This window comes from Cyprinodon variegatus, unplaced genomic scaffold (assembly GCF_000732505.1).
Source record: "Cyprinodon variegatus isolate N-32 unplaced genomic scaffold, C_variegatus-1.0 Scaffold639, whole genome shotgun sequence".
In the NCBI taxonomy this organism is placed as follows: Eukaryota; Metazoa; Chordata; class Actinopteri; order Cyprinodontiformes; family Cyprinodontidae; genus Cyprinodon; species Cyprinodon variegatus.
Window position 1 is genome coordinate 460,370 of NW_015151092.1, and position 12,425 is coordinate 472,794.

Consider the following 12,425-nt stretch of genomic DNA (forward strand, 5'->3'; position numbering starts at 1 on the left):
TAACTTTATTCATGCTTTACTTTAAATTAATTAGACTTTCTAGGAACATTAATACATTTTTAAAATCATTATCTCTGATCTATTAAGTACCCAAATTAAACGTCGACGTGTGAATTATTGACGTTTCGAGGGGTTTAATAAAATATGGCTTGCAGAAACCGACTTAATGTAGACATGCTGCTAAATACTTTTCTCTGTGAAAAAGCTAAAGCGTTCTGTTCTGTGTTCGCAGGCCGAGCCGCTGCATAAAGGTACAGGTACGTTTTGTTTTATAGGACTTTAAAAAAAAGCATTTTTGCCTTTCAAACTGAACAGGTTAGACTAATCAGCAATTGAGTCACTATGTGAATGAAGCTACAGTTTCCATGTAGGAGGTTTAACATGCATTCACACACTTTAGTCAGAAAGTGGTGCAATATTTAGAGAAGTTAAAGCTGGAGTGTGATACTGATGAACATGCATCGCATTAATGCAACCTGCAAGTAGGGAATATTTAACAAGACTGTTCTATATGTTAAATAAAAAGGTAGATAGTTTTGATCATGTCTAAGACTTGTTATGGAATGACGCAACACTTCCTTACATAGATTTCAATTTAGGGATTTTTAGATACGGAATAAATAAATCTATGGGGGTCATTTGTTGAATATTTACACCAATCATGGGTTATTCAGAGCTTAAAGCTGTAGCGACAAAAAGTAGATAAAAAAAAAAACACTCCCAGCGAGTTACCGTTTGGTTGAAAAAAGAAAAAAAAAGATGAAACCAAGCAAATTAGCCTTTCTATACATCGTTTAAGTATTTGTAATTGCTCTACCAGCCAGAAGGGGGAGCTAAAACTGCAGATTTAAGATTTGTAGACTGTGGTTATCAGATTGAAAAAAAATCCAGCATAAAAAAAAAATGCTTCCACTATACATAAACACACATAAAAACTTCTAAAATATTGTTAAAATAAAAATTTATGATTTATATTACACAATCATGCTGCAACCAAAAAAATAGATATATTTATATGTGCAGACAGGAGAGGTAGTACTTTTGGTTAAACGCGGTGCTGAAGCTCAGCAGAACATGAACAGAGAGAAACTACGGAGGTAAACCCAAAACGAGGCAGAGATGACCGAGTCAAGCTGACAGACGGTAACACTTAGAGACATTGGGATCCACTCGGATGCTAACAGGATGCTATCCCTCATTACACAAGAGCTGGTTACGAGTTAGACGTCCACATGAGGGTTAAAACAGAGTTTGTAAAACCAGAGCTGTGGTGTGTGTGAGTGTGTGTGTGTGTAGTAGAGTTTATGTTTGGTTCCCTTAAAAGGCTATTGTGAAAATATATCTATACTGTAAATCACTGAGGTATCTGGTAAATGTTTTCCAGCTTAGTGAGGTCGTTTTAAATAAGGCTACTGAGGTGGAGCTGCTGACCTGGTTTGAAGGGACAAGGGGGGAACGGAGGAGAAACTTCCATGGTTTTAGGGCTTGATGATAAATCAGATCTAATTCAATTTAAGGTTCTTCAATGCTGTGAAAAAGGAGTAGATGTGTAGAAATCTAAATTTAAATCCAGATATAAAGAGGTAATTAACTCATGCGTTAACCTCTGAACCCATAAAACCATGTGGAGACTCCAACCCCTCCCCCACCCTGTCCTGCATTCCTTTTATGGATGTAGATGATGAAAGTTAAAAATGTACACAAAAAAAAAAAAATAATAACATGACTTGTTAAAAATCTGAATCTTGAGAGCTGCAAAGTGAGACACGGAGTACAAAGAACGATAAAGTCCCACTTTGGATTTTGAGAGGCGACGTCCGAGTCCATCATTCAGTCAGTCTCTGCCTGTGCAGCAGGTCGCTACGACAACGTGTGGCGATTCTCAGTTTAAAAACACTCCATCTCCTATGATCTTTGTACAAATTCTACACGGTCCTCTGGAAGTCCCATCCGACGGTGCGCCTTCAGATCCCAGACTCCGATCAGGTGTTGAATGCATCGCAGTTTTCCAGAGCAGAGCTCAGCTGGCGGCTAACATTAAAGCTATACAGAGAAGAGTTGTTTAAATGGCTGTTGAAGAAGAAGAGATGGTTACACGGCTGGCCGATGAGTATAGAGGCACGCCAACAGCTGCTGCAGAGCTCAGCAGCCAGATACGCCGGGAATCCAATCAGTTCAGGCAGTGTTATTGGGGATAACTTGATGTTGTTGTTTTTTTAAATTATCCCCAATGCCGTATATGTGGACTGCAGCTCTACAGACAACAAAATGATTTAACTCAATGGGTAAACGTCTTTGCAGTGCCTCTGACAGAGCAGGGGATTTTCAAACTCGTCGACAAACACTTGGAAAAGGCTCCATAGGTCCACACTGCTTATCCCTCCTTCATTCAACAAAGCTCCCCAGCAGGGAGCCAAGCGCTAGCAGCACAGCCAAACACCTGACCCACCATTTAAAAAAAAATCAACAATCAAGAGAAACAGAAGAAATCCGATATTTACCAAAATGAAAATATTATGTATATATCATCAAAAGCTTATTGATTGAGAGAGAGGGGAGAGACGTACATCCAGAGTCCAGGAATGGACAGAAATACGCTTAATAAAGAGACCTTATGAGCTGACGGGTGATTTCTGGATGAATCTATCATTCTGGGAATGTTTAAAGTTTAAAATTTAGATAAAAACCACATTTTGATTTTCATGTATTTCTAAAGGGACTCCATCAGAGTCAATCGGTTGCTGATCCTAACCCTCCAGAACAGAAATTAAAATAGTCCCACCTGCAGCATCTACAGCTCATGAAGTTGCCCATATTAAGCGTCTCTGTCCATTTAAGTTGAATACACTGAAAGAGCTTCTATAATTGCATATAGCCTAGCATCTCCCAAACTTCTTCCCATCAGTAAATTAATCCTCTTAGTAATATACCTACATCAGCTTCTATGTACAGACTAAAAAAGTGGTATTTACAACATTTTTCCACAAGGGGGTGATCCAGGCCTGCCTGAGCTGTGAGCAGAAAGGATATGATATGTAGTGATAAAAACCTTGCTTATGCAGCTGGCATTGAAATGAAATTAATGTGATGATAAAAAGGTAGGAGGCTGAACTTTCTCATCTGTGAAATAATAATAATAAAAAAAAATCAGTCTTATTCCCTTTATATGGACAAACTGCAACACGTTTAGAGCCCAGGTGACTGTAGCAGCAGTACTGATGGTGGCAGATGGGTTAGCTCTACTACAGCTAATAAGGCTATGCATAATTCATTTGCAGGACAGGTTTAAAGTCATGAAATAAAAAAAACACACACTAATAAGACTAGTTGTTCAGGCACAACAAGTGAATACTGAAACTCTGCAGAAACTGCAGATAACGTTGAAATAGGATTAAGTGCTGAAGAAAAGTTATCTTTGTAACCAAATTTGTTGATTTTTTTGCAGCAAATATGTTTTCAAACCAGCATGAAGCCATATATATATATATATATATATATATATATATATAAATATCTATATATAGTTATATATATATATACATCTAATGCCTGTTAATGTAAATAAACATGGTGAGGATCATATGGAAATCGGTTTGGCGCCAACTAGTGGCCAAAGGTTTTACCATATGTTGCAATAATTAGCATAAAATTCCTACATTTAAATCTATTGCTTTAAGATAATCCATCGAAATATTTTACAATCAGTGTAAAAATAAAAAACAATAATTTTTAAGTAGAAATTAGAAATAAATTCAGGGAGTAAAAAGCCAGCTGGATTAATAAACTATCTTACAATAAATAATAATAGAACTTCACTGATCTTACAATGGAGAAATGAACTCTGTATTTAACCCATCCCCTTGGGGATCAGTGGGCTGCCACTGTGGGGCGCCCGGGGAGCATTGTGGGGTGAAGAGTCTTGCTCAGAGACCCAGAGAGTTATGAGAGCTGGGCTCAAACTCAAAACCTCAGGATTTAAAGCTCTATGCCCTAACCACTAGACCACCACTCCCCTAATATACACCAAATATGGTTTTTGGACTTTAAAACACCTTGTCAACAGATTAATGCAAGGACTTTGTCCAATACTGTGTCATTTTTTGTGTTTTAAAAGGTTAAGCATAAAGTTTTAGGGGGACTAACCCTTACTTTTGTTTGTAAGGAGGCCATATTGGATTTTGAGGCGAAGATTGGATGAGAAAACTCAGACTCTCCTGCTTTAATATCTAATTTCACTAAAATCTTTATGCTGTTTGTTTGTTTGTTTTTTTTACCAACTGTGCACTGTCACTGAATTATAACTGTATCTGTGGTGGTGACATTATGATGAGAACCACTGCTCTAGAAAACTTGTTTTATCTTTAAAAACATTACATTTAAGGCTTCTACTAATTTCATAAAAGTGACTGTGTAGCTAGAATGTATTTATACCCTCGTACAGACAATAGGATCCTCTAAAAAGGTTTCTTATATAGAGATTTTTTTTTCTTCCAGAAATGTTTACCTCTTAGCTTCCTTTTGCTGTCGTTCAGTATAATTAGAAATCACAGTGATGCATTGAGCTTCAAAAACTCTCTAAACCTCCCTCTCCTGATTGTAAGCTAACGCCAAACACACACACATGCCATAAAAACCAGAGAATCGCCAGACAAACTTTCCCTGAGGCAACAGCTGGCAGCTGGTTTCTGTCCAACTATCTGAGTTCTGTCTTAGCAGCAATCCAACCAGTCCGACAATTTTATTTTGTTTTCTTTTTTTTTTCTGAAAAAATAGCCGTCCACAAAACAGGAAGTTATCTTTGTGTAGGTCAGCCGACAAACTTCACAGGTCCAGAAATTAAGAGAGCACAACCGAGAGCCTAGTTGCATTGAATGTTCAGTCAGAGCCTGTGCACACACCCCCTTGTGGCCCATCCATAATCTTGCACACTGTACAGGTATAGCAAAAATAGCGACTCCTCATAACGCATCTCAGTGCATGTGTGCATATGTTTTTATAAGTTGGCATATACACACACATCTGAGGAGGGGTCCTAACATCCTTTTCATTATTAGAATCATTTTTTCAACACTCTCAGAAGTATTTCTTTCTATATACAGTACGAGCCAAGCTTTAGGTATGTCTAAATCTTGGACTTGTACTACAGCTTATATTTATCATATGTAAAATAAAACATACATTCTTCTTTTGATCATTTTACAAACGTAGCACCCCCCCAGCATCCTCGTTTTTTCCAAAGTGCACCTTTCTACCCATCAATCCCAAATTAAAAGACTTTTGCAAAAACATCTGTCCTCATATGATTTGACTTTTCTTTTTTTTTTTTTTTCCTTTTACATATGCAGAATTTACAAGGAGGTGTTAACTCCCACCAGAAACCAGACTGTTCCTATTTCATGTTCGCTGATGCTTGATATATTTGGATGATTTTTGCTGCTAGAAACTGTAAACCAAAAAAAAAAAAAAGTTCATGACTATTTACAAAGAGTTTTTCACCCAAGATGAGCAGAAGATGTAACTCCGAGCGCCGTTTCCTGCAATGTGACGATGAAGATGTGGAGGGGAAATAACTTCCTGACGGTGGGAGGGATGGTGATGAAAGACGGTTGGATTCTGTAGTCATGGAAAAGAAGAAAATGAGCGAGGCAGCTTGTTTGGAAAAGCAAATGAGGTTTGAGATTCTGGTGATCCAGCAGCGCGTTTATATTAGTGAACCCAGAGATCCAGTTATGGTTTTGCTCCTCCAGGAAGGTGAGCAGTTGACAGAAGGAGAAACAGATGAAGGTAGAAGCGATGGTGCGTCTCCTTCCAAAGCGTCCAAGGTGCTTCGGTTTAGTTGAGGAAAAGGCAGCAGAGTTTGGTAATCATCCCACGTTTGATGAGTCTGTGAATAGATTCCTCTTCCTCAGCTATGACACCTCACTGCCGAACACTTCCAGCACCAGCGGGGTAAGCTGCATGCTGTGCTCAGGCTGAAACGAGAGCGAGCGGTACTGCTTGGAGTGCTCCTCGTTCAGACTGCGCAGGTCGGCCAGCTTCTGGATCATCTTGGCGTAGAGGAGGCGTCCGCCTGGGTGGTTGACCCGGATGTAGGCCTGTAAGGCCTCTGACAGACGGTCCTGCAGCTGCTCGATGCGGGCATGGTCCTGAACACCAGGGCGGTCTGTAATGGAGAACCAGAAAGGGGAGGGAGTGGGGAGAGCAGGTGTCAGGGCATGTGGACCACAAATATTACATAACAAGTAGACAGACGACCTGAATCCTGTAGAAAAATATTCAAACTTCTCAGTTTTCTGGAATGAAAACCTCAGACTTTTAGATTTACATGAATCTGATACAAAATGAAGCAGAACATGAATGTAACAAAAAGGAAAATGAGTTTTCTTTATTCTTTACATATAAAAAATTGAACCGTGTGGCGTCTTTGTTATTCACCTCTTTACTCTGATACACCTAAATGAAACTGAGTGTCAAAAGCATCAGAAGTTAGTAATGCTGGAATCACATAACCATGGAAGAAAAGTCTCTGGTCACAAACCAAGAACAAACCATGCTTAGAGTGAAACACGGTAGTGGCAGCATCATGGTGTGGAAATACTTCACTGATCTCTATTTATTCACTGGATTGCTGATAGGCCGTTGGTAGTACACAGTGCCCTGAAGTCACAGCTGCCATATTGGTACTCCCTAGCTAGAGCAGTCAGAATGTAAACAATTTGTACGCTACATAATCGAACAATGATTTTCTCTTTTTCAGGGGGGCTTAAAGGTATAGAGGACAATCTTTTATTTATGGGTGGATCATCTCAATAAGAGGTCCTCCTAACTGTCAATCATTTTGGTGATATGTTTACGTAAGGCCTTCATATGTGCTCGCCTCTAGTTAGTTTTTCTGCGCATGTGCACTTTCAGGCGTGTATCGGTGGTGAGCTACGGTTTCAGACACTCATTGAAGCTCACCTTTCTTTTTTTTCTTTCTTTTCTTTTTTCTTTGAAAATGGCTGAGGGTCGTAAGAGAAAAAGTGCCTATGAAGTGTATGAGAAGAAAAGAAAGGCCTCAGAATGCTTTGCGCAGAGAGCTCTCCTCGCAAAGCATTATGGGATTTGCTGTCACAGCAGCCCGCTGTCGACTAATAACAAAGATGGCGCAGGCACCGTGCAGCGAAGGAGGAGTTATGTGACCAATGCGAGCAAAAAGCAGTGATCATCTGTCCGAACGGTAAGTTAACTGAGTTCGCTATAAAGTCTACTATATAATCCCTGCTGTATGTGGACACAGTACGCTTGTATGAGCTATGAGGACAGCACATTTTAAACAAGAACTCTTGCACACATATCTTTTTTTTTCAAGTGGAGAGGGTGGGTCTTTTAAAAAATACCTTTAAGACTTTTAATACAAAGACAAAGTCATCACTTTGACAAACCCTTGCTGTTTCATAGCATCAGTAGATTACTGTAATTTATGATAAAAAATAATAACATCACATTTCATAGTCATTATGAAGTCCATGAAGTCTATAAATCATGTAATATAACATTTCATAAAAACCCATCAAAATAAAATTAGTGTGTTAATGGAGCACAATAATACTGTATTCAGATAATACGAATATTACACATGCTAAATTCAGGGTTTATACAGGAACGAGTAACTCTAATTTAATGCTTTTTAATGCTCTTAGAAATACTTTTAATGCCATCAACAAGTACACATGACTCTCATATATACACACGGTAAAATCCTTCATCATCTTTACCGTTGACTGGCTGCTACCGTGTCCAGATTTCCTGGCCACTTTTAAACACATTAGCTTTTTCTCCGCCTCGGGCTTCTTTTCTGAACATAAGGATTTACGATCAACTGGAAGCAGTTTTGCGCAAATACATTGCGATATATCTGACAAAATTGTTTTATAAACTTTTTTTTTTTTAATAAAGCATTTTAAACTCCACAATAATCACATTTAATGAAATCTAATGCCAATTCAGGCCTTAATTTAAAAAAGAATAATTTACTGACTTTTAATAATTTTTATTGACCCGCGAAAACCCTGTAAATTGGTGATGTACATGTAATATACATGTATTGATTACATTTTTATGGTAATCAAATTACATTACAGGCATCGTTATGGCGCAGCTCCGTGAAAGTGGGGAGTACCAAGATGGCGACAGATGACTTCAGCTTTTTTTCGGTCTATCAGCGATCCAGTGAATAAATGGAGATCAGTGGTGTACTTCTCTTCTGCCCAAAGTCCAGACCTGAGTTAAACTAGAAATGTGTTGAGACTGAAGCACCGATTGTCACAGAATTATCCTGATTTGTTTTTGCAAAGACCAATGGTGTCAAAATTGGACAAAGCGTGTCTAGATTCTAGAGGAGAGGAAATTCATCCCAAACTAAACTCAAAGCTGCACTTGTAGCGAAAAGGGCATCAACAGAGTTTATTCAGGAGCTCCAAATAAAAATGGATGCCAGTTTTTCTAGATTTGAAATTAATTGCTTTCACTAGCAAGACGTTATAGTTACACTTTAATCTATCACAGTGTAAGCATGGAGTACAGCTGCTTCTTGTTCCTTTAAATACTCCTCCAGGCTCAATGAAAGGTTTTATAGGTTTAATATCTGTTCCTGAAGCTGCCTCAGGGATGAAACAACCAATGTCTTCATTTACTGGCATATCAATTATAATATAAACAGATGCAGTAGTTTTCAGTTCTAGGAAATTATTTTTCACTGTTACTGGCAGCTTCAGCTACTCGTCACGTTCAGGCTGAATCTAGGTTAAACAGAAAAGCTGACACCAACACAAACCCTGAAGCACACTCTGAGGACATGCTGGCTTTCAGTAACCCATTAACAACCACAGTTTACACTGGTTCCAAAAGAGATGAAAGAAAGATCACATCTTAAAGAGCAGCGGTACCTGGGGACAGCAGGCAGATGGCCATGAGCAGCACGTGCTCCTCCTCGTGCAGGTTGAGTTTCTTCAGGCCCACTTGGAACTTCACCAGCGGCTCCAACAGCTCCAGGGTGTGACCAGCTGTGGGGGATCCACAAATCAACCCGTTATCCCAGCACATTCAGTTACCTTTCCTTACTTTTGAGCATAAAATCACAGCATGGCCGTCGTTCTACATCAGAGGCCTTCAATCAAGAATCATGCATAACATAATCCTCTGCATGTAATCGGGGGAAATTTACTGGTTTAATAAACAATATTATCAGGACCTCAGTTAAGTCCGACAGAAGGGCAGTGTTTGAGTGGGCTGTTGATTAAGGCAGATCGATTTTTCCAAAAATCTAAATTTTACTTATTTTCAACCAATATTATGTTTGTGATTTATTGCGATTTTCCTTTGCACTAAGCACAAGCATTTTTCATTCCAAGGATTCTGGTTTTTAATGACATTAAAAGCTACTCCAGAATCCAGAGCTGCAGGACTTTGCTGTAACCTTTGCATGAAAAACTTCTGAAGCCAGGCGTGCGATTTTCGGAGCAATTTTCCAGTCATGCGAGAATCTTTCGATCGGGCCGCCTTTCAGCCTGATTGTGCGTTGTGAGTCGTGTAGTGTACAGGGGATTACAAGAGGCGATCAGCCTCTCACGACCACCTCCCGATCAGAAACCGTGAGGTCAGGAGAAAATCAAACATGTTTGGGCAAATCGCTTAGTGCACAAACAGCAGCATGGCAGGGATGCAATGAGTGAAACGCAGTTCTGTCTGTAAAATTGACAGACCGCAGTAGCCACGTTTGCTCAGCCATGTCTTTCTTTTCCAAATACGTACTATAGTCGCCTGTTCTTTTTAGGGCTTTCAGCACAAGTTTGCACAAATTGACAAGGCAGCACATCTCACTATAGTGAGATTCAACTTCCCCTTCTATTTGTTTGGCTTCAGGACAGACGAGTCAGAGCAGCTCCATCTCACTGCGGGGCTGAGTCCGACATGGTTTTTATTCGTGCAGTGTGAGCAGGTAGATCGCATGAGAGCGTTGTACTGCACATACATCATGAGCTGTGAGCTCACACTGTACAATGAAACGACGGTTTCGTTGTACAGTGTGAGCTGCAGCTGTGTGCAACGATTGAAAAAAAAAAAAAAAAATTGCACAGGCTTTACTATTACAATGCATAGACCTAGGTGCTAGATACGTTAATCGCATTACCGCCACCTAAAGGCTGGAGGGAGAAATTTAGTGTCCTAATCCTGTTACAGTAGCAGCCATTGAAATTGGCCCTTCCCAGTCAAGCGCCAGCCGAATTGCAGCCCACTTCCATCCAGCTCCCAGCCACTGCAGTGACCCCCTCTTGAATATTTTTTTATTCTGACTCCACACTTTTACTGGATTACAGGGTCTGACCAGGAGATCATGCTACTCTTTAGATCTTAATGTCCACAAATCATGGAAGAAAGAATATTTTTTTTTACAATTATTAATGTTTAAAAAGGAATTGTAGGGGATCAGCCAAGGGCCCATCAAGGAAAGTGGGGACATTTTGAACGGCTACTACTGTAAATGTATTATGACTAAAATTGACTAAAAGCGCCTCTGCAGTTTGAAAATTGGAGGATGGGAGGATTGAGAGGATGGTAGATTTAATTGAACCTGTCACATTACCTCTAACGATGAACACTAATTTAAATTTGCTCTGCTGTTCACAGCTTAAATAACCAATTTCTCGAGACAGGTAGCTTCACTCACTGAAATGCTCCTAAGGAGACAACCGCTTAAGACATGGAGAATTAATGGAGAATATCAAAGAAAAAACATTGATACATTTTAGATAAATAAATAAATAGAATAAATTCTAATAATTTAGAAAAGCACCTTTTGTGACATCGTTGATGCAGTATTTGAAGTCGGGTCCCCCGCAGCTCCAGGACATGTCCTCCAGGCTGAAGGACTGGTTGGAGCGCAGCATGATGATCTCAATGGCACTCGACTTTAGCAGAGCGATCTGGTCCTCTGCGGTCAGGTCTCTGCAGAGCAAACAACAGGTGCAAAAAGGGCAATTGTTATCCTAAGGTCAACTGTGCAGAGTTGGGAATGCTTTTTAACCTAAAGCAGATTGTTCTCACGTCTTTACACTTAGAACAGAGACAGATATGGTAAACATCAGTAGCTATGATATTTTTTGGTGTAAAAACGTGTGAAACAGCCGACAGATCTGATCACATTTTCAGCAGCTTTAAAGATTCTAAATGTCTTTTAACAATGCAGTAACATAACGGCAGTGATGATATATTTAGATGCATTAGAATAAAGAAAAAAAAGAAACAAACCAGCAAATAAGGAAAGATGATAAATAAATAGTTTTCAACATTAAGTAGGCAGAAAGTGGCAGAAAGTGTCTTAATGTTCTCACAATGTTCCGATTCCAGGCACACTCATCGCATTATTCTGGCCCACAGTTAAGATCCATTAAAGAGATAACAGCACAGAAAGTTCTACTTAACAGCCTACCCTAACAAACCAGGGCAAGCATGAGTGTGTTTCTGTGTCCTAAAGAGAGAGGTACAACATGTACACGACTGTGTCACATGTTTACTGATCGTACAGATCTTCAATTTCTTTATCTTTGTATGAACAAAGAAGCTGCTGCTTGGAAATGACTTTGCTGCTCCTAAAGATAGTGTGTTTGTTCCATTGACGCATGCAGCCAGCGATTAAAGTCTGAGAATAATTTTGATCCTTAAATCTAACACAGACATAACTTGGAATCTTCAAAGACGTCCATAAATAATGAAACTAAACAATTTTTTTTTAATGTAGGGAGAGCCAGATAGGCTGGAACCTCAGGTTAAGATGAGTAAAAAACATAAAAATCTCTTTCTAAGAATCAAGTACATGTGATAATATTATTTGTGCTCCTAATAATCCCTTTTGAACTAAACGTCAGGATTTCAAATGACTGCTTTAGCTTTTCAGCTAAGTGGTGGTTTCAGAAGGATTAAAAAGTAAACCAACACTTTGTCTCTCTGGAACATGAATACAACCCGACACAGAAGCTTATTTCTGTCATTCACTGACCTCCAGGCTGGATGAGACACTATTTCGATCTAATAATAAACACAATAAGCAGCAGGTTAAGTTAAAATCATACTAAACGAGACATCTTTGGATCCCCTGGTCTCCATAACAACCATTAGACCCAATCTCTCTGTTAGACTGATGTCTGGAAGGAGTTTCCTTCCTACCATCACAAATGTAAACATGTACATTTTGTACCTGCTTCAGTAGGTGGCTACGGTGGCCCAGAGGTGTCAAAACTAATACAAAATCTGCAACACAAATAGAAAAGCCGCAACGGAAATAAAATTTGTGTTGCGGCTTTTGTATTTGTGTAGTGGGTTTTGTATTTGTGTTGCAGCTTTTGTATTTGTGTTGCAGCTTTTGTATTTGTGTTGCAGCCTTTATA

General features: G+C 39.3%; 1 protein-coding gene across 1 annotated transcript in view; it reads right to left on the bottom strand.

The window, feature by feature from the left end:
• Positions 1-3,551: 3,551 nt before the first annotated feature.
• LOC107096638 (vitamin D3 receptor A) overlaps positions 3,552-12,425 on the bottom strand; it is a 37,750-nt gene continuing 28,876 nt past the window's right edge. The window contains exons 7-9 of the mRNA XM_015393385.1: positions 10,835-10,986; positions 8,928-9,044; positions 3,552-6,163 (exon numbers count right to left, since the gene is read on the bottom strand). Of these exons, the coding sequence (XP_015248871.1) occupies positions 5,910-6,163; positions 8,928-9,044; positions 10,835-10,986 (523 nt within the window). The 3' untranslated portion in view covers positions 3,552-5,909. The remainder of the gene's footprint in view (positions 6,164-8,927; positions 9,045-10,834; positions 10,987-12,425) is intronic.